Genomic DNA, 26,102 nt, shown 5'->3' with positions numbered 1-26,102 from the left:
AATAAATTAATTTGTTTTACAAAGAGGGTAAAAACATTATAATTAGCAGAACTGATGATTTTAAAAAAGATTTTGAAATGTTTTCTATTTTAAAGATTGCCTCATTGTTGAAATTTAACATAAATTAATACAAAATAGATTATGAATAACTATTGAATATGGGTCTATAATTTATAATTTGATATTAATTAAGCCAGAGACCGGTAGGCCTAGAATAAGCCAGGTGTATGGGAATAAAAATAATTTTAACAAAACCTATGCCACTTTTTTTAAAAATAAATTTATATTATATCCATTAATCGGTTGGAAAATTGTATACTGAATAATAATGAAGCTTTTAATATTAATTTACTGCTCATATTTTTAATTTCCCCTTTAAACAATGTAACAGAATATACTCAAAAAAATATTTTAAATAGAGAAATTTAAAAAAATCTTAAAAGTGAATTTTTTTTAATATGAGATTTCCAAAAAGTATAGTATTTTCACTCATTGTAGTGCTTAAAAGTAATTAGGGATGTACCAATATTAAATATAGGATCAGTACTTATATTGGACTTAATAAAAATATTATACTGGCCAATATTTTTTAAAAATGTAGTCAATATCGATTTTACACATAATTTTTGTATCATTTTTATTTATTTTTGAAATGATTTCCCTTGTAATAAATCTTCGTAACACCCATAAAAAGGTGTCACTTATAAAATTGTTTAATGTTTTTTTTTACATTTTTTAACAATAGATGGAGTAAAGTTTGCAAAATTCACTTTATTAAATCATTAATAAAATACAATTTTTGTTTTTAACATTTAAACTTAAATATTCCATATTAAATCATTGATTATCACATTCATCTATTTTCTTTGGTATTTTAACTCAAGTGTCTGCAAGATTTGACAAAATGTGGCATCCCAAGTTGATATAAGTAGTTAAAGTGATCATAATCAAACATGCTTTACCATTATTAAATATCGGTCTTTTATGGCTATTTCATTCATTAAACTAATCTTACCATACCTTCATTATTAAATACAAATATATGTACTATGTAAAAACTATTGGAAATAAAAATGTTACTATAAATTAATCATTTTAACAACCATTTCATAAATCTCAAATTTTATAGTGGAAATATAGCTCAAATCATCAGCTAAAGTTGGTTTAGTAATTGAACAACCCTACCAGTTCATAAAATCAAAAAATAAAGATTTGAAAATGTTTTTAGTAGAATATTTCATATCTATTCAATAGTTACTAGTGCTGTAAATGTTACTATAGAAACTCATTATGTTTTAAAGAAAAAGAACATATTACCCTTTACTCATTACATTGTGAAAAAAGGAACACGTTATTTGTTAATTAGAAAATACTAAATAATATATATAAATTTTCTTTTTATATATTTTTCCCAAATAGACAATAAAAATAAGATATTATAAGTTCCTCTTGTATTCATTTTTTACAATTGATCTTCAAAATTTTGACCATAAAAACAAGAGCTCTTATGCTAAATGCATGTTCACTGGTGCTTATGGGATGGGAGTATTGTATCATATTTAATAAATAAAAATTCAAATTGGGGGAATTTTTAAAAATATTTAAAGAATGATTATTATTTTCAAAAAATCTTATTAGATCTCCTTCACAAGAATCTTTATTTAGAACCTCATCAAATTTTTTTTTACTTTATCAGAATTCAAATTTTTATTTCATGTTTTTCAAATTTAAGCTCATGAATATTGATGTTAAAATATTTGAATTGCAGTGTAATTTACAGTGCCCTTAATTTTCTTTATTTATGTAAAAAATGCTTCATACTGGGGACAGGGAAGAGTTAAATCATCTGAAGAAATAGGTACTATTACATATTTTTATAAAATAAATTAAAAATTTAAAACGTAATAAATAAAATATAAATGAAGAATATTGGTATTTGATCTGAATTTAAAACTTGGCATAAATTATTATAAAATTTTAGAAAAAATATAATTTTAGAATATATTAAGTAAAAATTTTATGTTACCATATTTCAAAAAATTGAAACAAGTAATGAGGCATTCCTTTTTCTTAAAAGGCAACGATGTTAATTTACTGCATTAATAATTACTGATTAAAAATCCCTTAAAAAAATTTAATATAATAAAAGCAATCTAATCAATAAGTTTATACAATCATTAACCTTTAATCTTATGATCGTAATCTTTTAACAAGATTACTTTTTCCATTTCTTAATCATTTTAACCCTAACAGATCATTTTAAATATTGATCCATTCAAAGCACAAATATTTTGTCATGTTTTGATCAATTTCTTCCATATTTGTTTTTAAATTGGCATCTTGATATTCATTGTCAACCTTCTGTTTTTCATAAGCTAATATAAACATCTTTTTTACTGAAGTGGCTAATCTTGCTAATATAATAAAATCAAGTATTGATTCTAAACATAAAATGTTTTGGATATCATTTTCAAGTGTATTCTTTATATTTTGATAGCACAATATTATAAATGATGAATGATAGAATTCAGGATCACCTATATCAATTTTAAAAATATGTTATGTTTAAATTTTACCTAAGTATCCTAAAAAATCTGTTCCAAATTTTAATCCTGGTGTAATATATAAATTTTTTAGCCAAAGATCTTCAAAAACTTTACATTGCAAGTTTTGAAATAATGACTTTTCATTTCTCCTATAAAATAGTTTTACAGTTAATAAATTATAGAAACTTTTGAGGGCTAGGGTATTCAATAATGGTTATTGTATCTTTAAATCTCTAAATCATTATTTGTTAAATATTATAAAAAAATATATACTTTATCTAGTAATTCTGCCTGTTCACGAAATAAGCAAACAGGAACAAAAATTTTAGATGAGTTATTGGATTTCTTTTTTCTCTTAATTTTTTGGGGGACATATGGATCAATAGAATTGCCAATTATATGTAAATCCCTTAATTTTTGAACTGCTAAATATAATGTAATATATACAAAGATTCTCGTGTTTAATTTAACTTTCTGGTTCAAAAATTATGAATGCATCTTTAGTTTGGTAAATTTTATAAGACATTATAGAATAAAATTTTAAATTGATGTCACTTCAATCACTAAAATGTTAAAGAAATTTCAAAATATTGTCATGAGAAAATTTAATTGATTACTATTGTCATGCAAATTAGTAACCACTATAATATAATATTGTTGATTTTTCATGTTTTAAAAAAAAATAATAATAAAAAATATATAATATAAAAAAATATCTTAACTTATCCTTAAAGTAACCTAATATTTATGGACTGATTTTTATTTCATTTATCTTACATTATAAAGATATCCGTTAAATCAAAAATTTGTTATATTTATTTATCAACACTGCGAGCGACTAACCAAAATGGTTAACATTTAATGATTGATTTTATATTTTATATAAAGTAATGTAAATAAAGAAACGAGAACACAAAATATTTTTTGAAGTTCAATTACCATGATTTTTGTAATAAATTATCCATCTAATAAATTATATATTTATTCTCCCATATACTTCAAATATTTAGTTCAAATATTATTTTTTTTAAATTTTAAATGATAATAACAATGAGTCCCTTTTCAATATCACAGAGTTGTGCACAGGTCCTAAAAATCCAGATGTGTATTCTTTATATAATAATTGTCCTGGATACGGAAAGTATAAGATTAAATTTTCAAAAGATATAGGGCGCTTATCTTTTTTTTAAATAAGAATATCTTCGATATAAGCAGCGTCTACATGACAGGATTTTCAGTGGATGCAACACCCCTCAAAAACATAAACCCACCCCCTAAAATAATTTACCGGCGATGTTTCCACATTATTAATCACACTTTTTTAACTACAATGGTACTCCTTTCATAAATTTTAAAAAGAATAACTAAATTATTTTAGCTCCACTAACAATTATCTATATTATTAATTCAATTAAAAATCCCCTCATTTAAAATGAATGTAATATTATAGCATATTGTTTGACATGAATATGAGTTTTCTGAGAATTTCCTTTTTTAAATTATATTTAAAAAGATAGCAGAAAGCTTTATATATGAAATAATATCTATGATTGTCTACAGTATATAGATTTGGTCGATGATTTATATCATTGTATTATAATAGGTGTATAATAAAGGTATTAATTTTTACAGCAATATATTTTGCCCTATTTCATCTAAAAATTTAATAGATAACCCCCAATTAATTTATCAACCCCCCTCCCATCCTTAAAGACGCCTACCCCTCTGCAAACTGTTCCTACACACGCCCCCCCCCCGCTTATATAAACCCTGGATATAAGATACTTTTATGGAAAATGTATTCATTCCTTCTGCGCAAAATGTCATAAAATCGATGAGGTCATATGGTACATCTTCATTGGAATTTTAACTCATGTTAATAATATAAATTTTAACCAATTTATTTTTAAAAAAATGCTTTTTGAAATTTATTTAATATGTTTATAATATATATTTTTATCCATTTGCTTCAAAAAAAGTTAAATAATTATGTTTATAACAATTATCACTTCTCTTCTCTATGATACATCTACATTGATATTTTTAATTTTTCATGTTAATAATATAACTTTTAACCCATTTGAGTCAAAACAGAAAAGTTAATAAATAACGATTATGACAATTATCACTTTTGTGTGGTACATTACATCTTCATTGAAATTTTAATTTAACATTTTTTTTAATAATATAAATTTTTAACCATTTGTGTTCAAAAAAGTTAAAAAATAACAATTATGACAATTGTAACTTTTTTATGGTATATCTTCATTAAATTATTATTTTAATTTAACATGCTTACTAACCCATTTACTACAAAAAAATATTATAAAAATAATTATAATATGAAGATCTTTCAAGATCGCTGATCAAATATATTTAAAAAATCTTAGATTTAGATCCTTCAATACCATTACCGTTAAATTTTACTATCTTCAAAGATCTCGATCTTAAAAGATCATTGCTCAAAATATTTTTAAAATGAAAAATCTTTTAATTTTACGATTTTCAAATATCTCCATCTTTGAAGTTTTTTTTATTTTAAGATAATGTATAACTCTGCTGAGAATGAAAACCTAGAAAAGACAAAAAGGCTAAAACTTTTTTATCTTTATTTTACTATGTGTCGCATCTGTTAGGCGAAACCGGTTTTTATTCTGCGTTTTACAATTATCAAAAAATTAGAATATTTCAGAAATTGCTAAACGTTTACAAATTATGGCCTCTACATGCTAATTATCTTAATGATCTGTAAAATTAAAAGAATGATTTTGGGATGTACGAAAAAAAATATATTAAACATAATTAAAATTGATTAAAATCCGAGTAATAAATTTTTACCAAAAGAAATAAATTGCTAGAAAATTTTGGGAACATAGCCAATATTTTGGTCAAATCGAAATAAAAAAATATCTCCCTGGATAAAAGTGAAAGAAAAATTAGAACTGTTATCAAAATTATTAAAATTTAATATGATTGTAAATAATTTTTGGGATTATTTAGCGAATCATAAGCGAGCAGATTCAACAATATTGAAGGAGCCAAAAATAAATTGCAAATATGATTTGAGTTAACAGTGTAGGATCAAAGCTTGGTTTAGGTTTAATGAATAAAGCAACCAGGGACAAATTGCACCTATTTTATAACAATCCGTTTGATCAGAAAACCTCCTCATCAAGGGAGGCTATGCCATCCTAAAAATCATAGATGAATGATTATATACTTGAGACATTTCATAAGAACAAAACTGAGAATTACTTGAAACACATTCGGTCATTATCCACATGTATAGATTCAATTCCTAAGAAGAATAAAACAAATTTCTTTGAATCCATCATTCTAGGACTGAAAAATGAAAATATAGAAGGCTAAATCATTTTTATTGAAAACATATTTTAATTTTAATAGTTATAATAATTGATTCCTAGAAAAAATAATTATAATTTGATCTATCTCTCAAACAAGACCTAAAAAATATAGAAAGCTCAAACTTTTTTATTTTGGATTTATGTAGAATCAATTAATGAAAAAAGTAATTTTTTAACTCATTTTCTTTTTGGGTTTTTTTTACAGTTATAGCAATGTGCAGTCTATGTAAATGAGATGAGAAGTTTATAAGAAATTTGCCCCGATTTGTCTTTCAGGGGTAGATTCTGGTGCAATGGGCGAGGTTTTAGTACGTCCATTCTCCTAATAGACTTTCTAAAATATTTTAAACATTGAGCGGGCGGCAGAGTTGTTACTCGCTACAAGTAGCGCGCTATCTTTTTTTGGTAGCTGTCGCTATTAATTTCCCAATTATTTATTTTTTTTAGCGTGCTACTTAGATATTTTTATAAATATTTAACTATAAACATGAAAATATAAATATAATAACATAATTAATATTTTCAATTTGTAAGTTATATTTTCAATTTTATAAACCTAAATCATCTGGTTTAAATTATTTAAAATGTCATCGCAAATGGCTATCCAAATCGATAAAGTGAGTCATTTCTATTATAATTAATAGAATGGAAGGTGCCCTGGAAGAAAATGTTCTTGATAACAATAATACAAATTCTCATTTTCAAAATTTGGACATATTTTTAAATTAATTTTAAAACAAAAGGTAACTACAAATTTATTTGTCCAAACTATAAAAATATACATCCTCAAATAAATCTAGTAGCTATAATTTCAAAAGCAAAGGTAATTGTCATTTTTATATTTCTAATAGTATTTTTATTTTGTAAGAATGTTCATGCCAACAATTAGAGATAGATAAACAACTTAATAATTTTGGTAGAGGAGAGAAAAGACCAATTCAATTTAAGCTAAATTGATTAATAATATTGCACATGCCAATATTATCAATTTTATATTGATACAGTTCAACCAATGTCATTTGATAATCCATCATTTAAAACTCTATCCCCTGGTACAACAATTTTTTGTCGCCAGACACTGATTGAGATAGCAGACAAAGATGCTCTAGTTAGAACCATAAACGACTTTTATTGATATTTTTTGAAATAAAGGATACTAATATAATAGAAAACCCCTAAACGCGTTACTTAAATCTAAAATACAAATGAGTATTTTGATAATTTTCCTTATATTAACAATATGTATATAAAATTAAATACTGCCTTGCGCTCAAGTGCTAGTGTTGAGAGATATTTAGTAAGGCGAAGCGAAACTCATACTTTCTGATCGTCGCTCTAGACTTGGGAATGATAGTATAGAAATGATTTTATTATTAAAATGCAAAAAAATAAATAAAAATATTACCATAAATAGTTATTTTTATATATCATAAATTATAGTCTTTTTACATATTTTTTTTATAATCAAAACTAACTATATTTAAATATTTATAAATGATGATTTTATGTATTATATACTATGCAATTAAGCAAAAAATAAAACAAATTTAAAAATAGCCAAAGCTACTTTAAAAAAAGAGTAGCTAATAGCGAGCTACTTTTTTGGCAGATAGCTATAGCGGTAGCGCGCTACTTTTAAAAGTAGGGTTTAACAACTCTGGCGGATGGGCAAGCGAGCTAAACAAAATTTTTAGACGGGTGGGCCGGTTAAAAATTTTTGAAAACGACGAGTGGGCAGGCTTGTTGGCTAGAACCCGCCCATTGCAGACTTCTAGAAAGTTCATTAATGGAGATATAACAAAAAGATTGTTGGAGATAATGGGGTAAATGTAGACGCGTTGCCCCTTAAAAAATGAATATGCTGCCCTGTGTAGAATCTGGAATTATAGAAATTGAACTGGAAACTAAAAAAAGATTAGAAAAATGTGAAAAACGAAAACTTTTTTTCTATTGAAATCCTATTTTTGTTTTTTTTTACAGTTAAGAATAGCTTTGTGACTAATGGAAAGCAGAAACTTTTCTGTTTTCCCCCCAGTAATAAATAATCATGCGCTTTAGTTTGCCAAACTGATCTTAAGGAAAATCTTTTTGTGTCCGAACATCATTTAACAACGTTTTCTTCCTTAACTGATAAAGATGTATAGTAATAAATTTATTCATCGTCTATATATTGTATAAAAAAAATTTTATATAGTATTATATACAATTAAAATTATTCTTAAATGTTGAAAAAAAAATGAGATATTTTATAAAATGGAGCGATCACAGTAAAAAACATTTTTACATTTTTGTACAAACAATTCATATAAAAAATTTTTAATTAATATAAGATAACGAAATTGGAAAGAAAAAATAATTATATGTTTGTTTTTGGAATGTTTATCGAAGTTGTGTCATTTTGATTTTTCGTGTACTTACAAAATAATTCAATATAAATGAGAACATATATATATGTAAGATTATCGAAAAGGACTGGGCTAAAATGGTCCAATCAAATTTGACAAATATTTGAATTTAAAAAAAATTTATTTATAAGATAAAGGAATAATTTATGATTAAATTCATGACAAAAAAAAAATGTGATAATAAGAATAGTAGTTAATAATTTTTTTAAAAAAAAATTAATAAAAAACTAATTTCAAATATTATATAATTTTTAAAAAACAAAAAATGATAATTGTTTTAAATTTATAAATTTGACTCTTGTATTTTTAAAAAAAAAATTGATGTAAATTTGTGGGGAATTAAACCAATAAATATTGATTGATTTAAACTCCGCTACCTTGAATTTTCCTAGCCAAATCGAATTGAATATCTTCCTTTTTACGCTCAAATATAAATTTTTTACGGCCCGTACAGTCTACCAAGAATAAGATGGCGGAGGTCAGCTGTAATAAGGCACCCACGACTCCGAAACCGAAAGACCATGAATAATAATTCCACTTCCAATGAGGCATCCAATCCGAATCCTTGCCGCGAAAACCAAAAATTACCAATCCCATAAAATGGCAAAAGACTTTAAATTTTTTTTTTGGATAAAATATAAATAAATTTAGAAAGAAAAAAAATAGGGGAGATTAGATAATAAAGAAATTATAAAATGTGAAATCGTTATATTTACATATCCTATTTATATCTCTCTAAAAAAATTGATGATGTAAAAATAGAAAATAAGCAGTCTTTCCCCATTTTATTTTGATGTTTACAATGGGACTGGTAATATGTGGCTCGGAGTTAGATATAGCATATGATGAAATTGTAACCGATAGATAATATGATGTTTATGGGAGTTTGATCATATTACATATTCATTTACAGCAGCATAATTTTATAATTACATTTTAATTTATAACACATCAAATTTACATATTTTTATTATAAAATAAAAAAGTAGTACATATAAATATACAAATGAAATAGCAGAGATTAAAAAAAATATCAATTTTTGGTATCATTGTTCTTTGAAGGAACCAATATGATATTTGGGTAAATTTTAAAGGATATAAATGCTCATTTGAAAAGATATGCTATAATAAATACTGAAAGAAATAGTATACATGAGTTATACATAAATAAATAAGATTTGTGTCGACAAGAGGCACTAATTTTCAATCTTTTTTATTAAACATACGGCATCCTTTGCTGATTTTGATATATAGAACTTATCCGGCTATTATTGTTATTATTATAAGAGGAGCCATGATTGATATATGAACCATCTTCATTCTTTCCACGAGGGTGGGAATCGTAAGGATAATATTGTTTAGACATTGCAAGGTTAACGTGTTGGGCTAATTCTTTGTTTCTCCGAGAATTTTGATATCTCGCTTCTGAAAAAAACATAAATCCGGCTATCGATTGAGTCACTAGAGCTATCCAACCAATGTAAAATGCCCAAGAATAAACGAGCCATTGGGCGTCTATCATCCAGTCTCTATCGTCTCCGTGGATGGAGAATATCATGAGACCGATAAAATTACTACATGCTTTTTTTGGCATTATTTAAGTTAACATAGTGTGAAAGTTAAAATTTTTAATGGGTTTAATTATTATCACAATGTAAATTACCCGGAATAGTAATAAATAATATGTTTTTCTTTCATTGATTACACGTTTTTGTTTTAGATTTAATTGCTTAAAATTTATGGTTATCATAATACTGAGTTCTATTAATTATTGTGGGTAAAAATATCAATATCTACCAGCAGTAAGCTATTAGAGCACATAAGCCTATTTTATATTATAGTCCATCACATATGAATTTTGGTAATAATTGAGCCGCTTATAAATTAAGGTGAACTTTATGGCAATTTTATCATAAATTTTTAAATTTGGAAAGTCTGATTTGATTGGAAATGTATTCCAGCGGATATACTAGAGTAACTTTCTGCAAATGTTTAGACAATTTTCGCCATTAAATTTTTTGTATAATTGAAAAATCTAGTTTAAAAAATATAGATAAATTAAATGTAGTCCAAAAGTTAACGGCAAAAACTTGCATACTGAAACTCAAATCAGATGTTCGAAATTTAAAAATGGCGCACTGTAATTGTTATCAGAATTAAGAGAATCTGAATCCACAATGGATTCCATTGTCAATTATGGCATAAAAACTGTATAATAAAATATCGTACAAAGGAGGGGAAATAAAAAAAAACTATATTAGAACTTACATGATATCAGCATGATTCCTGACATAACTAGCGTAACACTGATTTCAGTATCGATGTCGAATAAACGTAGGAAAACCGGGATTAACATGGCCATGGATATGAAAAATAGGAGAAACCCAAGGCTCATGAACACTTGGACCGCTATGAAAAATCCTGTCAAATATTTTGAAAAAGTAATGAAAGTTATTAAAAAAATAATTTAATTTAGAATAGGAATTTATATTTAATTATTCATATTGTGATTTGTCAAGTTTAAAGAAGGTTAAGAGATTGAAAAAAAAGACTTTTAAAGAAGTTTTTTATCATTCATTGAAGATATACATTACCTAACCCCCTTACCACTCTTTTATACTAAATTAATTAACTATCTTCCTAAAACTTCAGGCGAAGTTATTACACCATATAATAGGAAAAATTATGATTATGAGCAAAAATTTTATCTAGACCTGCAAACAGGGTTCGGGATCAGACTGAAAAATGGTAAGATTTTAAAAATCGGGCAGGGGGTTTATAACTTTAAAAAAAAATCGAACCAAGCAGATCTCTAAGAAAATAAATTGTAAATTGTTAATTATTCAGTCGCAAAAATCAATTTATTGCTCGTATTTTCAGTTTTATTTTGAAAACAATTTGCAAAATTATTCAAAATAACCAAATTCTAAGAATTCCGGGCCAGGGCTTTATCCATAATTCCGAATTCTATCAATGGAGTAGAGTTTTTAATCGATAATAGAAATTTAGGAAATATTTCGATCGAAAACCCAATTTAAACTTTAAAAAATAATATTTTACATTAAAATATATATTGTATTATATAGAAATTTTGAAAATTTAGACGAATATTGTATGAAATTTATAAATGTTAATAAAACTAAATAAGTGATTATCCTTTAGATTTTTTTAAAAAAATTATGAATAATAAATATATTAAACAAATATGCTGTTATGTTTTGTTCAAAATATACATAAATTTTTTTAGTCCTGCTCAAATTAAACTTATGTTTGTATTTGGAAACCCTTTTGCCCTTTCTCCCCCCCCCCCAAGTAAGTGTGTTCACGTATATTAATTAATTAATAACAAAAGCGTTTGATTAGATAATTATTAAGTATTGTATTTATATTAGAATATATATCAATTTTAAATTTAAAACATTTAATTCCTGTAATAAAATGTTTGTGCAATAAGGAAGAAAAGTCAAAGCTTAAAACAAAAAAAATTAATAGAATCGATCGATTATATAATTTAAATAATATTAACTCGCTTTACGTTTACCAAGATAGCACAAAGTATAATTTTATTTTTTAGAATAATTCAATTTTATTGAAAATATGCTAATATTATGCCGTTTTAATTTATATTAGTTTCTTTCAAATTTGAGCTACTATATATTCAGGAAAATCCCCGAGGCTAAAGTGATAGTTTTAGGCTAAAAATTTGGTTTAACCGATTTTTTAGACTGTTAAAAATTGGCTTAAACGGCTAAAAATATAATAATCTCGCTTCTTACAATATTTTATTCAAATCTTAAGGTTTCCTAAGAAATATTATTCAAAGTAATACAAGATATTGTCTGAAAAAATTATCGCGTTATCTTTAATATATTTTTAATTTTAAAATAAGGGTAGTATAAATCATAATAATTGGCCATGATTATGTTGATATATACAATCAGTGTCATCTTCCTCACCAGGCCAAAATAAAAAATAGAATTGGATTCTTAGTTCCATATTTTTTCTTTTAATAAACAATGGTTCATTTTTATATCCACGCAAAAAAAAGTTATAAAAAAATATTCTCTATCTTCGCAAGATCGTGGAAATAATTTATAATGTCAATGTAAATAATCATTTTTAAAAAAAAACATAAAGTGCAAAATTGCGAGGTAAATATTAATAATTATATTAAATTTTGACCTGGAGGGGAAAAAACATATATATAATTTTGCTTTTATTACAATAATAGGTGCAGATGAATTTTGTAAAATTATGCGCAATAAAAATAAAATATTATATATAATACATAATAATATTCCCAACATATTTAATGGGACATTTGAAAAAGATTCAATTTGGGGGATAATATTAAAAAAATTAGTTGATAAAATTTTTTCCACTTGATATACAATTTTTATTAATATAAATAGTGACATATTAATTAGGTAGGGGAGAGGCGTGTCTAGAATTGTTAAACAGCTCGTCTCTTGGTCCGATAATATTAATACGATCTAGAAATGTTGAAAAGGAAAGGATAGAGGTAGGGATGACAAAAACTCCTTTAATTACCAAAAATTCTTTCTGTGTATATATATTATATATTTGATGAGTTATGACGATATTACATTAGAAGTGATAATCCATAGAATATAGGGTTTTTTAATTTAACCACCCCAAGATTGTAAATAGTTTTTATTTTGGTGTTGGGCTAGCAATATATATTTTGGTTTACGCCTTGTATTTAAAAATCAGGCCGGGCTAGGCAACCTTAGTATTAAACTGGGTAGGGCTGGGCTTGAATATTTTTAATATGCAAACTTTGATACAATAATCAAAACACCTTTATCACATAATATTTATATTCTTTTTTTTGAAAAAAAAACATACATCAACTCTCTATTACATATTTATCGATAAATGATTCAAAGACTATTGTTTTTTAAAAAAAATATATTCGGTCATAATCGGGTAAGGTATGTTACATATAGATCATAACATGTGAACAATAATTACAGTCTATTACACATTATACATTGTTACGCAATAAAACAAATAAGATTCTTATCGCGGATGCCTTAAAGTTAGGTTTAGGCGTTAATTTTTCTGCTCAAAATATAGCTCTAAACCATAGGCAAACCCGAGGTAGTATCAAAAGCCCCATTTAAGGGGTTTCATAAAATGTATGAGCGGCTTAAGTTGAGCAAATTTTTTTATTGATCAACAAAAATTTCTCTTTAAGGCTTTTACGTTTGCCGAACAAAGTGGATATTTTAGTAAATTTTAGATAATTTGGAGATTGTAATTTTTTCTCTCCATTTTGTTTCTCCTCGTCTATAAAAGGTATCATTGTTTGAAAATTTTATAAGTCATTCTTAATAGCTTTGTCATCCCCTAATTTGGAAAAAAACTAGGTTGGAACCGTCATTCATTGTTAAAAAGTAATTTGATTAGATGTAGATCACCCTACCCATCTCCCAAAATATTTTGAGCTAATAGACCTACCCGTTGATAATATCTTTCATTCTCTAACCCACTCATAGTTTATTTTTTTTATTCCATCCGTTTCAAATCTCTAATTAAAGCTAAACCTATGATGTGGATAAACTACTAGATTGGTCATTAGTACATTTAAATGTGTACTTATATACTATTCAGCAGTTAAGCCATTTTATTGCACGTTGATTCAATGATATTAATCTGCATTAATATAATGATGAATAGGAGAATTAGTCTACGTGCAAACGACAAAATGGTTATACAGCTGAGTCTTATCCATATACATTTTCATTAATGAATCGCTAATCGTAGTATATAAACGTTATTTGGCTTGACCAAGTTAACGAAAAAATGTCAATTTGGGGATAGTGTTCTTGAATAAAAAATATTCAAAAAAATTAAACATGATTCTATGTTCTTCTTTATTCCATATTTATTTTATATATTATATAGTTTACTACATTTTCAAACCCTCGCATTTGAGTTTGCCCGTTTATAATACCAAAAAATCTCGTATTTAAAGTAATAAAAATGAATAGCACTTTGAATTCCTTTTTTTTTGATCTCTTGCAAACACTTGTCAAAAATTAAGGGTTTACGGTTATAATCTACTATCATTTCATAAATAACCTTTCTCTATGTAATCGAGCAATTCGTCGTAATAACGCGAGAAGACCCACCAGCAACCATTGTAGACTTTATCGAACGTTTGATGCGGGTGACGAAATCCTTTGAAGCATACTTCCCAAAGACCCAAGTTCTTCATTTGATATTGGCTGAACCTAAAGATAGATAAATTATAAAACCATAAATACTCCCCTGATTATAATAATCGATTAAATACTAATTGGGTAAAATAAGAATTTCATAAATTTATGAAAAATAATTTTGACTAAACCTGGAGTCATGTTGTAACCAATTAGGGCTGGCGAATGATATGACTATACAAATCATCGCCACGAGGGAGAATACTATGGCGATTTTGAAAGCCGGACTCAATTTCCGCTCACGAATTTGTTGGTTGTGATGATCGTGGGGTGGCATTTTTTTTGGTAATGTCTTGTTATTTTTAGTAAGTAATTAGTTTATCCTTTCCCCTATTTGTTTAAGAATAATATTTGATTTTGGTAAAATGTGAAAAATATTTTGTCTTTTGAATAACGAAGATTGAAAATGAACAACATGCATCTGAAAGTTGTTAATTTAATTCATGATATTTAGAATTTAAATCATTAAATGATTTTCGTTTTATGTTTTAAATTTTGTAACTATATAATTTAAAAAAACTTCGAAAATTATATTTTAGTTAAATTATGTTTAATATCTTTAATTTTATGACTTTCGTTCTTTTCTCGATCATTTTTTTAGAAAACCCTTAACACATAAATATTTATTTATCATATTATATATAGATATCACAGAGACCTGCCAGAATATTTCAAATCGCCATTATTATCTTAAAATTAAAAATAATATATTTTTAAAAAAAAATCCGGGCAGGGCTTGAAAATATAAAACCCGGCCGGGCCGAAAAAAATACGAGCCAAGCCGGGCTAAAAAAAATTTTTTTTTAATCTGGGCTGAGTTTTGCAAAAGGTACTTCTACGCCTCTGATATATATATAATTAATATATGTATATATATATATATATATAATTAATATAAGTATACTATACTTTAATGTAAGATTAAGAATAAGAACATATTTTCTTTAAATCAATTTTATATTTTAGAATAATTATGCCCTTGGGCTGAGTTTTCTAGGCAAGGCGTGCATAGTGGAATTGAAATTGATAATCTAATTGAATTTTCCTCATTGGTAGATAAAAAAAAAAAAATTTTTTAAAATGTGATTTTTTTTTTAATTTTAAAAATGTGATTAGGCACACAAAAAGGTAAAATAATAATTTTTATTATATTTTTTATTTAAAAAAATAAAATAAAATAAAATAAAATATCAATAAAAAAAAATATACATATTTTACGCGAGGTATATTCTAACAATACAGACGATATTTATTTATTTTTTTAAGAAAAAAAATTATTTTTTTTTTTTATTGTTTTGTTACCTGTAACAATCAGGTAATGTAGGGGGGGGGGGGGGGTTAAGAATCATGTTTGTTTATTATTGCAACATTTTGTCGAATAAGAACATAATAACAACAAAAGGTAAATAATCTAATAATTATATCCTCGATTTATGGTTAAAACATAAAATAAGTAAAAATGGAACTAATATTTATGTAAATTAAATATTTAATTTTTGTAATCAATTATATCATTCTATAACAAAATTTATAGATACAAAAATATAATCTCCAAAGAGATAGTTATAATATATTGATTTTTTTAAATTTATTTAACAAAAGATGAATCATTTATAATTACAAAATAAATAACTTATTTACAATATCTTAAAGGTGTGAAAAGATAAAAGTTATAATTATATTTTTTTAGTAATAACCGGAAAAATAAATATCTTAAAAAGGTATATAATTAACTACGTACAACTTTTACTTATTTGAATTTATGAATCTAAATTAATTTGAGATAATCTGTAAACGCGATCTCACTTTTCACGAGATTTTGACAATAATATCGAATCCTTTCACGCATATCGTGATAAAAACTTTCATCCTTAACCAAGTATCGATTTACTTTATCTTCAGCCAATCCCAAAATATCCACTAGGTATCGTCTCTTTTCGTAGTTTGAATTCAAGTACACGTTCTTCAACTTATATCCCCATACTTGGACAGACCAGGGTGGATAGAAAACCGTGTCATTATTAGTGCCTAACACAGACTTGTTATTTTTATTATCCACTTTTTTAGCGTTATCATCTTCGTAGCTTTCCCTATCAAAAACGTTCTCCACGCAAATCTCCATCCATTGTCGTGTTCTTAGTTTCAATTTTTCGACCTCACGCCTCATTTTGAGGATTCCAAAACTTTCGATCTTATCGAACAGTCGATGCTTGGCTTCGCCGTATAACAATACATCCCCTTTATTCCATTCGGATATATCTGTCCCCAGTTCGTTTTTATAGGATTGAATGCCATTTTTAGACGCCTCGTTTTGTTCGGCTCGTTCTTGATAATTTCTGTAAGGTTTTCTGGCCTTCATCGGTAATATGAATTCAAATTTTTCACTTGGTTTTCTAACGTTTTGAGGGAAAAACACCCATTCGTCGTAAGAAGGAAAATGATCGATTTTTAAATTTAGGTTATTTTTAAGTTTTGATTTGTGAAAACCTATCACCGTTTCGGGTTTATTATAGTAGTTTAGTAAGTGTTTAAGCAGAACGACGCTTTCTTCCATAAACTCGGCAACTAAGATAAGATCGTATTGTTTGATCACTTCTTTTGTCTTAGCCCTCGTCACTGATCGATACAATTTTTCTAATGACTGGAGAGACTTAAAATGGGTCACATCTTCCTTTAGGCTTTTGTCTAAAAATGATTGCAAATATTCATTAAAACTTATAAAATATTTAAAAGTATATTATATAGTATATTTTATAATTTTAAATATATTTTTGAGATAGGAACCAATTTAGACTCAGGATCGGATCGGTTTAAACCTTTGTTTTGAAAATTTTGTCACTAATTATGATTTAATTAATGTGCAGAAGAGATACATATATTTTTTTATCATTAAAACAAAGCGACAATTTTTCAATTATAACTGCGCATATAAATTCAAACTTATAAATTAGAAGAAATGAACGGTGTCTATTAACCAAATAATATATAATTATTTAAATTACTTGTCTAAAAATACTATTAAGTTGTAAATACGATTAAAATATTTTCGAAATTCATCAAATCAGATTATATCTAATGAGATTAAATAGAATGTTTGATAACACTTATATAATATGCAAACTTAGTGGTACCGTCAAATAGCAATCTACAAAACTATCTAAAAATAGCAGCTGGTATTTAATTTATTATCTTTATAATGATGATCAAAATTCTAAATTACTGTTTATAATATAATGTCTCATTTATACAATGCGCTCCTCTGGAACGTTTAGGGAACTTATTTTGGGATAAAAAAAAAGCCCTGGAAATTGTTTATTGTGAAAAATTAAATAAAAATTTATTGAGCTCAAATTTTTATGAAAAATATATTTATTTATTTATTTTCTGCGCAAATTTATGCCATATTATGATATTTTTTTGCAATGCAATTACTTCCCTAATTAAATTGTATTTTCATTACAGTCCTTTGATTAAAATTTTGTAAAATAAAAAAAATATATTAAAAATCTAGTCACTTTTGAAATTTAACTATATCAATTAACAAGTTATTTTAGAAAGAATATAATTAGTAACTACAGCCTTTACAGAAGTAACTTTTATTAATACTGGTCTTGAATTATTGAGTTATTTTAAATTAATAAAATTACCCAGATTGACTTCGATAATAATCAGTCAATATACATTGTCTTGCTAGTAACACATACTATATATTAGTGATCTACATCGGACCTAATTTCCCAAGCCCGGTTTAGCCTAAAAAATTTTTAAAAAACTTTTCCGAAACGACCCAATCCAAAACAATTTATTTTATTTACCCCGAAAAACCCAACCCGAAGAAAAATAAAAATTTTTATCCACACGACCCGAATTTATTTATAGAAAAAGTTAATATTTTTTTTTATTGTTAAAAAAAATTCTAAGAATAAAGAATATTAGCGCCTTGTTTCCGGTTCGGGTCTGATTTGTAGATCTCTACTATATATATAACACAGAACAATATTAAAATAATTGATAGAATTAAATCATTATGGAAACAATTATTACTGTTTATATCATCGAGAGAGAATCTGAACCCAAAATCGTACATCATAGGGTTCCTCAATATTCTTTCAAACATCTTTCCTCCTTTATTTTCCTTCTTTTTAGTCTTGGAGGGGAATAAAAAAGTTTGCATCCATAGTTTCATTGGATTTATCATAAATTCATCCATCCTAAGGCCTGAGTAAAATATAGCGTTATAATAATTGTAATTCGATTCATAGACCTTAACGGGGTCCCTAACAATTGATATCCAAAGGAGGTTCTTATCTTGCCTAATTGGTATCGATTTTAATTCTGAAGTGTCTTCTAAATGATGACATATCATATAAGGGGATTTTATATTTGCTTGACTATTTTGTTTCAAAACTTTTGAGTCAATGTACATCGAATTCGCGTCGGGAAAAATGAAATGATACCCATGGGTTAAGCCGTATCTCATTAACAGGTTTTGAATGTTTGAACTACCTGTTTTGTGGACTTTGGTAAAGAATATATTTTTCTTCTTATCGATTTGGTAATCTATGGGATGATTTTTGACATTATTTTCATCCAATTTTTCTATTAATTCGTAGCTACGCGAACCCAAAAATGGAGGAACTATGTGGGGCAATATGGATGATGAATAAAATAGAGTAGCTGTTGAATATCTAGAGAGACTTCGAAAGCTTAAATTTTATGATAATTATTCAAAATATTTCTGGTATCAGGAAAAATAATCATATTACTATACATAGTGATATTATATAATTTGTATTTGGACAAACTGAAACAACAGGCTAAAAAAAAGAAGTAGAGAACATTATTCTGCTTTAAAAACTTTACAGCCTGAGAGAATAGATCATGTACATCAAGACAATTATAAAACGTAACAATTTTATAAAAGGAAAATATTTCAAATCACCAAATTCTTGAAATATTATATTAAAGATTCAATTGACTTTAAGATATATACCTACAATTGTATCCAAATTTTAAAAAAATTTATTTCATAATTTTAAAAAAATGTTTTATCACACCTCGTCCTAACTTGACTAAATTATTTATGAATTAAGGTAACAAATTTTTCCATTAATATTTAACGTCCTATCTAAATTTCATAACTAATATTAGTTATGAATTTTTGAGGACTACATTTCGAAACAATATGTTCTTTGTACATTATTTTAAATGAATACATTTGAGTTTATTTATTGGTGTCACGGTATCATCACTAGCATTTGAAAGGTAGAGTGGAAACCCCGAAATATGTCCTTAGTTAATAAATTTTAGTTGTCTTCTTTATCTCTATCACTTCTTGATCTTTTCTAAATTAAATAAGCTAGACTACTTGAGAAATAAGGGGTGTTTCCATTAAAAACACTATCAATTTATCTAATAAAGGCGAATTTCGTTTAAACCCCTCGGACAAGCGTATTAATTAGTTATCTAATTTCGTAATTAATGTAGTGAAACAGGGACTAAGGTATTAAAAACTAATTTTAAAATAAATCACTATTTGTAAAATTATTTTATAAAAAAATATAGCGTTTATAAAAGAAAATTTGTTTAAGAAAAAAACATTTAACTCGGACAATTAAAAATGTGGGTTGGGTTTATTTGCATTGCTATATGGAACCATGAATAGGAATTTGTAATAGCTATGGATGAATGGCCATCGTAATGACTTGTTCTGAGTAGAAGACTTTATTACGTTTTAATATTAATTATTTCATTTTTTTTTTAAATTTTAATATAATAGACTCTAATATAAATGTTAAAATTTTAATTTCATCGTAATCTAAATAATTTAAATGATTTAACAGAACAACTTAGACATGTAGACTAAGCATAACAGCGAAATAGACCTTCCATTGATCTAGTAAAGCAACTTAAAACAATGTAAAATTCCAATAAAAAGCAAATATTTTCTAAAAATTAATATATAGACCTTTCTTAATTAATTTTCCCAAGGAGCATCCTTATGATCTGGGTTAAAGATCTGAAGGGCCCAGCCTAAACTGCATGAATATTTTTTTTTAATTTCCGTAAGTTGCCCGGTCCGTTCCGAAATTTTAACCCAGGGCTTTCGAACCGGGTCGTGCAGATCTGTTCTAAGAGGTTATCTCTCTAAAATGATAAATAAAAAATTTATATTTTAATCACTAATATCAATGAATTAAAATATCCCGGTTATTAAGTATAAAGAACACAAAATTGTCTTAGAGGACAAAGACATTATTTTATTATCAAAGTTATACATACTTAAAAGTCGTTTGAATTTCACTTCTCAAGAAAAAAATAAGAAACACAATTTGGGATGCAAAAATGGAAGAGAAAAATATGTCCCATCTGTTAATGATTATAATTTTTTTGGCCAATATGAATAAACTCCTTTCCGGATATATATTTTTGTTGTAAAAAACGCGAGTCATTTTTTAAAAAAAAATCTTTTTTATTTTAAAATTAAATTTGAAAAAGAAAAGAAAAATTAAGTTAATAAAATTAGACAAAATATTTGATTTTCTTTTTGTACAAAGTTCACAATTTTAGTTATCATAAAAATGCATTTATAAAAACAAAGACACTTATTATTCATAAAGTCATCAAAAAAAAGTTATTGAAGTTTAAATTTCAGTTTGTGGGAACAATGAAACTCAAATCCATTTACAATCTCTCGCTTAGCCTTTTATTTTCGTAATGCAAATCTTCACTTGCTCAAAGATAATTTTTTTCTAATGAATCTGCTTGCCAAAGGGAGGGCTCTCTAACACGGGTGTGGGAAAATAATTCAATTGTGTCATTGAATCTCGAGGGTGAGGGAGTAGGCACCCACTTAGTCAACATATATAGTAAGCATCTATTTCACAATTGAATCATTTTATATTTTAGTCATCAGATGAAGGGGATTTTAGCATTTTCGATCTAGGGAGCTTACAGAGTTCTGATCAAGGAGAGGTATATGCCCTCTCCTAAAAAAGCCAAATAACTTTATTTTTATAGTTTAAATCCTGTTTTTCCCAAAGGGAGATAGATCATAGTTTATTTTATTAATTATACTTAGCTTGAACTGGCTGGTTTGATACAGAAACTATAATGTTTGACTTATCTTGGGGAACGCCTGTATAATATTATAAGTTATTTTATAGGATATATTATTACTCTCTATATCCGAAATAAATAACTGGAAAAATAAATAAATTATAATGCTTGGATCTTGAGGAACATCTGTATAATATATTAGGGGAATGTATAGAATCATAATAATATCAATATTATATGTTAATATTTATGGATGCGCTCGATACAGAAATGAAATTATTTTAATTTTAAAATATACCATTTTAAAAAAATTCAAAACCACTAAGATTAAAAATACACCAATTTGTAATTTCTTTAGAAAGGATCATGTAGCCCGGTCTAAAGGATACCTTTAAAAATTGGGGTAAAATGACTTGAATAAAATTTAATATTGTTTATTTATTTTGGAAAAAAATTTCCGATATATTCTTAATTTGGCCTAAGAACCTAGATTCACGATTTGACGAGAAACAAATAAAAAGAATGTTACTAAAACTGAATATGAAAAGATTGATAGGACTTGATGGATGAAGATATAATGAAAATTTTTAAAATTTATTAACTGTGTGGATACCTGTCAAGTGTTAAAAGTACTCTCATCTTATGAATTTGATCATAATATATAATCGAGCGAATTTAAGAGTAAATAATTTGTCAAATTTAATGTTTTTAAATATTAATGGACACCTTCGATATCGGAGTGGATTCCAGATCTATATATCAAACTATGGAAAATAATTTATAGCGGGGTGAATTAAGTCTATTCAAAAAATAAATGAAAGTTTATGGAATTTTTTTTTAATTCATATTTATATTAATTTTTATAGATAACAACGGTAATATTATGTGACCTTATTTTAAAATATAATATAAATGAGGAATTTATTCATATTCTCTATAAAAATAATTCAATTATATATGTTAATCAGAGACCTGCAGGCCCAGTCCTAAGTCCGGCTCAGGTACAGGGGGTAGGCCATATTTTTTTAAAATACACCCGGTCCGAATCTAAAAAAAAATTTTAAATACCCGGGCGAATATTTTAAAACGCCATTATTATGGTTAATGGTGCTTGGTACCTTAAGGTACCATCTATCAAATTTGAATTTTGTTCATTTTTCATTTGGATAGGCACTACCAAATATATTTATAATATATATTTGAAAAATCGTGATTTTTGGAAAGCCTCTATGGCCTAGTAGGCAAGAGCTTGGTTTACTTATCCCAGGTTCGAATCCCGGGAATGATCATGTTTTTTTTCTTCTTCTAACTTGGTGGTTCCATCCTTGTGGGGATAATATATAGGAGGCTGGACTCGACCACGTAATTCCGTATTAATATATTAAATAATAATGATCTTATTACATTTTAATAAATTTTGGTCGGTATTTAGCAAATTAGGTTGGTATTTAGAATATTTCCATACATTCAGTTGGTAGTAAGCATCATTAACCCATTATCATCTATAAAAATTAAAAATAAATAAAATATATTTTAAAATTGTGTAACAATATATCATTCATTTACTTAACATATTTCCTATTTCCATTTTATTCGATCCCTTTAAAATGTTTAGTAAAATATTATTTAAATTAATTATTCAATTTTTATTATTTAATATGATATTCAATCAAATTAAAAGCAACAAAGACACTCAATAAAATATTCTAATTAAGGGAAAAATTTATTTTAGATATAATTTTATCTCTCATTTTCTTTGTCCCAAATTCAGGCAATTACATAATGCCAGGAAGAGCGCCCAAAATAACTGATACTTATATAAAAGACTATATTATATTACAAGAGGAACAGGAAATAAGGAATTTACTATCTACCAGTTGAATTGAATATATGACGATTCAAACTCACTCCTACGACAAATGGAGAGATTAAATAATTTGAAAGGTTATTGTATATGGATTTCATATTCGCTGAAAAACGATCCGTAAAATGCCGAATAAGTATATTATAATTTTTTTCCAAACCAAGGCAGTAGAAAAAATTTCCATACCTTTTTTAAAAAGAAATTCGGGCAATTTTTTTTTATAAAAAATCCAGACTAGGACTAAAAATATAAAACTCGGCAGTGCCGGGCCAAAAAATTTATTTAAAAAAATTTCGTGTACATTACTGATTTAACATGTGGGTCTTTCATCACGCCAGTGAATGAAGTTTCTCATGTCTAACCTGCAAGTCACTAAAGTATATAAATATATATGCAATTAAAAAAATATATATCTAATCAGCGACTATATAAACGGGGGGAAGGGGGGGGGGGGGGTAGAAACAGTTTGCATCTAATTTCCTTTGAGGAGGGTGGGGGGAGGGGTGCTAGGGATAAGATAAATTTATTTGGGGGGGGGGGGGGGTATTTATTAAATTTTTAGATATAATAGAGCAATATTTATTGCCACAAAAATTAATACCATTATTATTGACCTATTATAATACACTGTTATTGCTAAACATCAACCTATTGCATTACAATCATAGATATTATTTTCCAAATAAAGCTTTAAAGGGGTTAGACATTCTCAACAGACACATATTCATGCCAAACAATATAATCGAATAATGCATTCATTGTAAATGAGGGGTTAGTAATTAAATTCTTATTCTAAAAAATAATTCTACATTCACAATATTTTAATAGCTGGTAGTAGAGTATTAATAATTTAAGTTATTCTTTTTAAAATTTATAAAGGTGAAATAATTCCGTCGCCGATGGCTTTTAAATTTTTTTTAAGGGAGTTTGTAGGTTTTTAAGGTTGGTTTGCATCCAGTAAAATCATGTCATGTAGACACTATATTTAATCAAATACGTTATATAAATGTATTGATATATCATGGAATAATATAAATTTGTCATTCAAAATATCAAACTGGCGATGTAACAAATATTATTTCTATTTGTTGTGGTATTAGGTATAAATTATCATATTTATGCAAATATTTCTTGGTAAAAATGGGATGTCTTCATATACAAAGATATGTTAAAAAATTTATTTAAAAAGCAAAATATACCTATTTTTTTATTGATAACTTTTGTTTTGACGGATGCAGTCTAAAGCAAGAATAGTTTGTTCTCCAGTTTGGTCAACGAATTAAAACTTTGATTTGGTATCTTAATTTTGAGGAAGCTGCTAAAGACATAAGATTAAGTAATAAATTGCCGCTTTTGATAATGACCTCTGAACCTCTTATCTAGTTGTAAATTTTGATATATTAAAAATTAATAGGATGATAACACTTGCACTGGCCTTGGAAAGAATCCAGGTTGAAGCGAGTAACATTGGAGAACCTCAAATAGGGTTTAACTAAATAAGTAGTTCTATAAAAATAGATAGTAAAAATCAAAATTGGCATTAGAAGCTATAACTGAAACGCCAATGTTCGAAATAGAAGAGTAACCTAAAGACAATAACCCAAATAAAAAATCTTTCATAAAAATCTTCCAAAATATGGCCGTTTGTTTATTGAGATTTGCTCTGTCTCAATATACTCCTTTAACATATGCCATACTTCATATCCCAGGGCATAGGCTTAACCAGGGGGCAAGAATAAACTCTACGCCCCTTAGAAAATAAGCTTGTTCTCATAAATATCATTTTCAGCTAATCCCTCTACACCCCCTCCCCTCTAACCCAAAAATGTATACAATATATTACTATAAAGAAGCATTTGAAAGGAAAGTAAAAGTGAATAACTTTTCAAAATAACAGACAATTCAAAATTTTAGAAACAAAGCAATTTTATTTTAAAAAAATAGAACCCAAAATTATTTTATAAAATCTAATAAGTCAGCCAATGCTACAATAAGTGGACTTAAAATCTCTCCAATAAAATTTATTGGGAAAACACCTAATAGCCCCCCACTCTCCCCCACTAACTACCCCTATCCCAGGGCAAATACTCAGAGATATAAAAAATCAAACATAGATTGTTAGATTAATACCATGCACATAATAACAACAATACGATTTATAATCAATGGAGCCCATCACGATGTAATATGACTCTGGGGTAGTGATGCAAAATCGCTACACTCCAGCCGACTTCAAAACGGCTTACTCGAGTATATAGTCGAAGAGTCAACTAATCCTTGGAGCGTTAGCCAAAGGAATTGGCTCAATCTTGGAACTCAAGACGAAAAATTCGGCTCAATCTTGGAGCTCAAAACAAAATAATGGCTCAACCTTGGAGCTCAAGAAAAATTAATCGGCTTAACCTTGGAGCACAAGCCGAAAAATCAGCTCAGCCTTGGGGCTCATATCCTTCCTCAATACAATTAATCATATGACACTTACCAATTTACATTTAAAAAATTGTAAAAGTTTAATTTCATAGTTCTAGATTAATATTTACATAACCCAAATTCCTATCCATATTTATTTTTATTGTCCCAAATAATATAATAACAAGTCAAGCTATAATAATAGAATC

General features: G+C 26.5%; 2 protein-coding genes across 8 annotated transcripts; both read right to left on the bottom strand.

Moving 5' to 3' along the window:
- Positions 1–671: 671 nt before the first annotated feature.
- Positions 672–3,101, bottom strand: LOC135924918 (uncharacterized). Of its 4 annotated transcripts, XM_065460048.1 has the most exons (7): positions 3,018–3,101; positions 2,820–2,971; positions 2,733–2,779; positions 2,577–2,695; positions 2,398–2,537; positions 2,183–2,361; positions 672–1,020 (listed from the first exon to the last, which is right to left on the bottom strand). In XM_065460048.1, the coding sequence occupies exons 1-6, from the start codon at positions 3,070–3,072 to the stop codon at positions 2,260–2,262; spliced, it is 615 nt and encodes a 204-aa protein (XP_065316120.1). In that variant the 5' UTR covers positions 3,073–3,101; the 3' UTR covers positions 672–1,020; positions 2,183–2,259. The 4 variants fall into 4 exon arrangements, with proteins under 4 accessions (XP_065316120.1, XP_065316117.1, XP_065316119.1 ...); XM_065460045.1 differs by having other exon boundaries at positions 2,183–2,537; XM_065460047.1 differs by having other exon boundaries at positions 2,220–2,537.
- Positions 3,102–8,175: 5,074 nt separating this feature from the next.
- LOC135924557 (uncharacterized) lies at positions 8,176–15,640 on the bottom strand. Of its 4 annotated transcripts, none has more exons than XM_065459624.1 (5): positions 15,471–15,640; positions 14,693–14,891; positions 14,425–14,576; positions 10,585–10,737; positions 8,176–8,927 (listed from the first exon to the last, which is right to left on the bottom strand). In XM_065459624.1, the coding sequence occupies exons 2-5, from the start codon at positions 14,836–14,838 to the stop codon at positions 8,680–8,682; spliced, it is 699 nt and encodes a 232-aa protein (XP_065315696.1). In that variant the 5' UTR covers positions 14,839–14,891; positions 15,471–15,640; the 3' UTR covers positions 8,176–8,679. The 4 variants fall into 4 exon arrangements, with proteins under 4 accessions (XP_065315696.1, XP_065315695.1, XP_065315693.1 ...); XM_065459623.1 differs by lacking the exon at positions 8,176–8,927 and adding an exon at positions 9,404–9,897 and having other exon boundaries at positions 14,693–14,982; XM_065459621.1 differs by lacking the exon at positions 8,176–8,927 and adding an exon at positions 9,404–9,897.
- Between the last annotated feature and the right edge of the window lie 10,462 nt (positions 15,641–26,102).

Source organism: Gordionus sp. m RMFG-2023, chromosome 2 (assembly GCF_954871325.1).
Source record: "Gordionus sp. m RMFG-2023 chromosome 2, tfGorSpeb1-WG-v2, whole genome shotgun sequence".
NCBI classification, from domain to species: Eukaryota; Metazoa; Nematomorpha; class Gordioida; order Chordodea; family Parachordodidae; genus Gordionus; species Gordionus sp. m RMFG-2023.
The sequence above is the reverse complement of the archived record's forward strand: the minus strand, read 5'-3'. Positions and strand labels throughout refer to the sequence as shown.

Bases quoted from the DNA above. Each gene is read 5' to 3' on its own strand.
- LOC135924918 (XM_065460045.1), bottom strand. From the start codon at position 3,072: ATGTCTTATAAAATTTACCAAACTAAAGATGCATTCATAATTTTTGAA. The intron at 2,780-2,819 runs GTATATATTTTT...ATAATGATTTAG, and splicing joins AGGCAGAATTACTAGATAAA to AGATTTAAAGATACAATAAC. The intron at 2,696-2,732 runs GTTTCTATAATT...ACTATTTTATAG, and splicing joins GAATACCCTAGCCCTCAAAA to GAGAAATGAAAAGTCATTAT.
- LOC135924557 (XM_065459623.1), bottom strand. From the start codon at position 14,838: ATGCCACCCCACGATCATCACAACCAACAAATTCGTGAGCGGAAATTG. The intron at 10,738-14,424 runs GTTATTTATGAA...AATATTTGACAG, and splicing joins GCTCGATTACATAGAGAAAG to GATTTTTCATAGCGGTCCAA. The intron at 9,898-10,584 runs GTAAGTTCTAAT...TGCCAAAAAAAG, and splicing joins AGGAATCATGCTGATATCAT to CATGTAGTAATTTTATCGGT.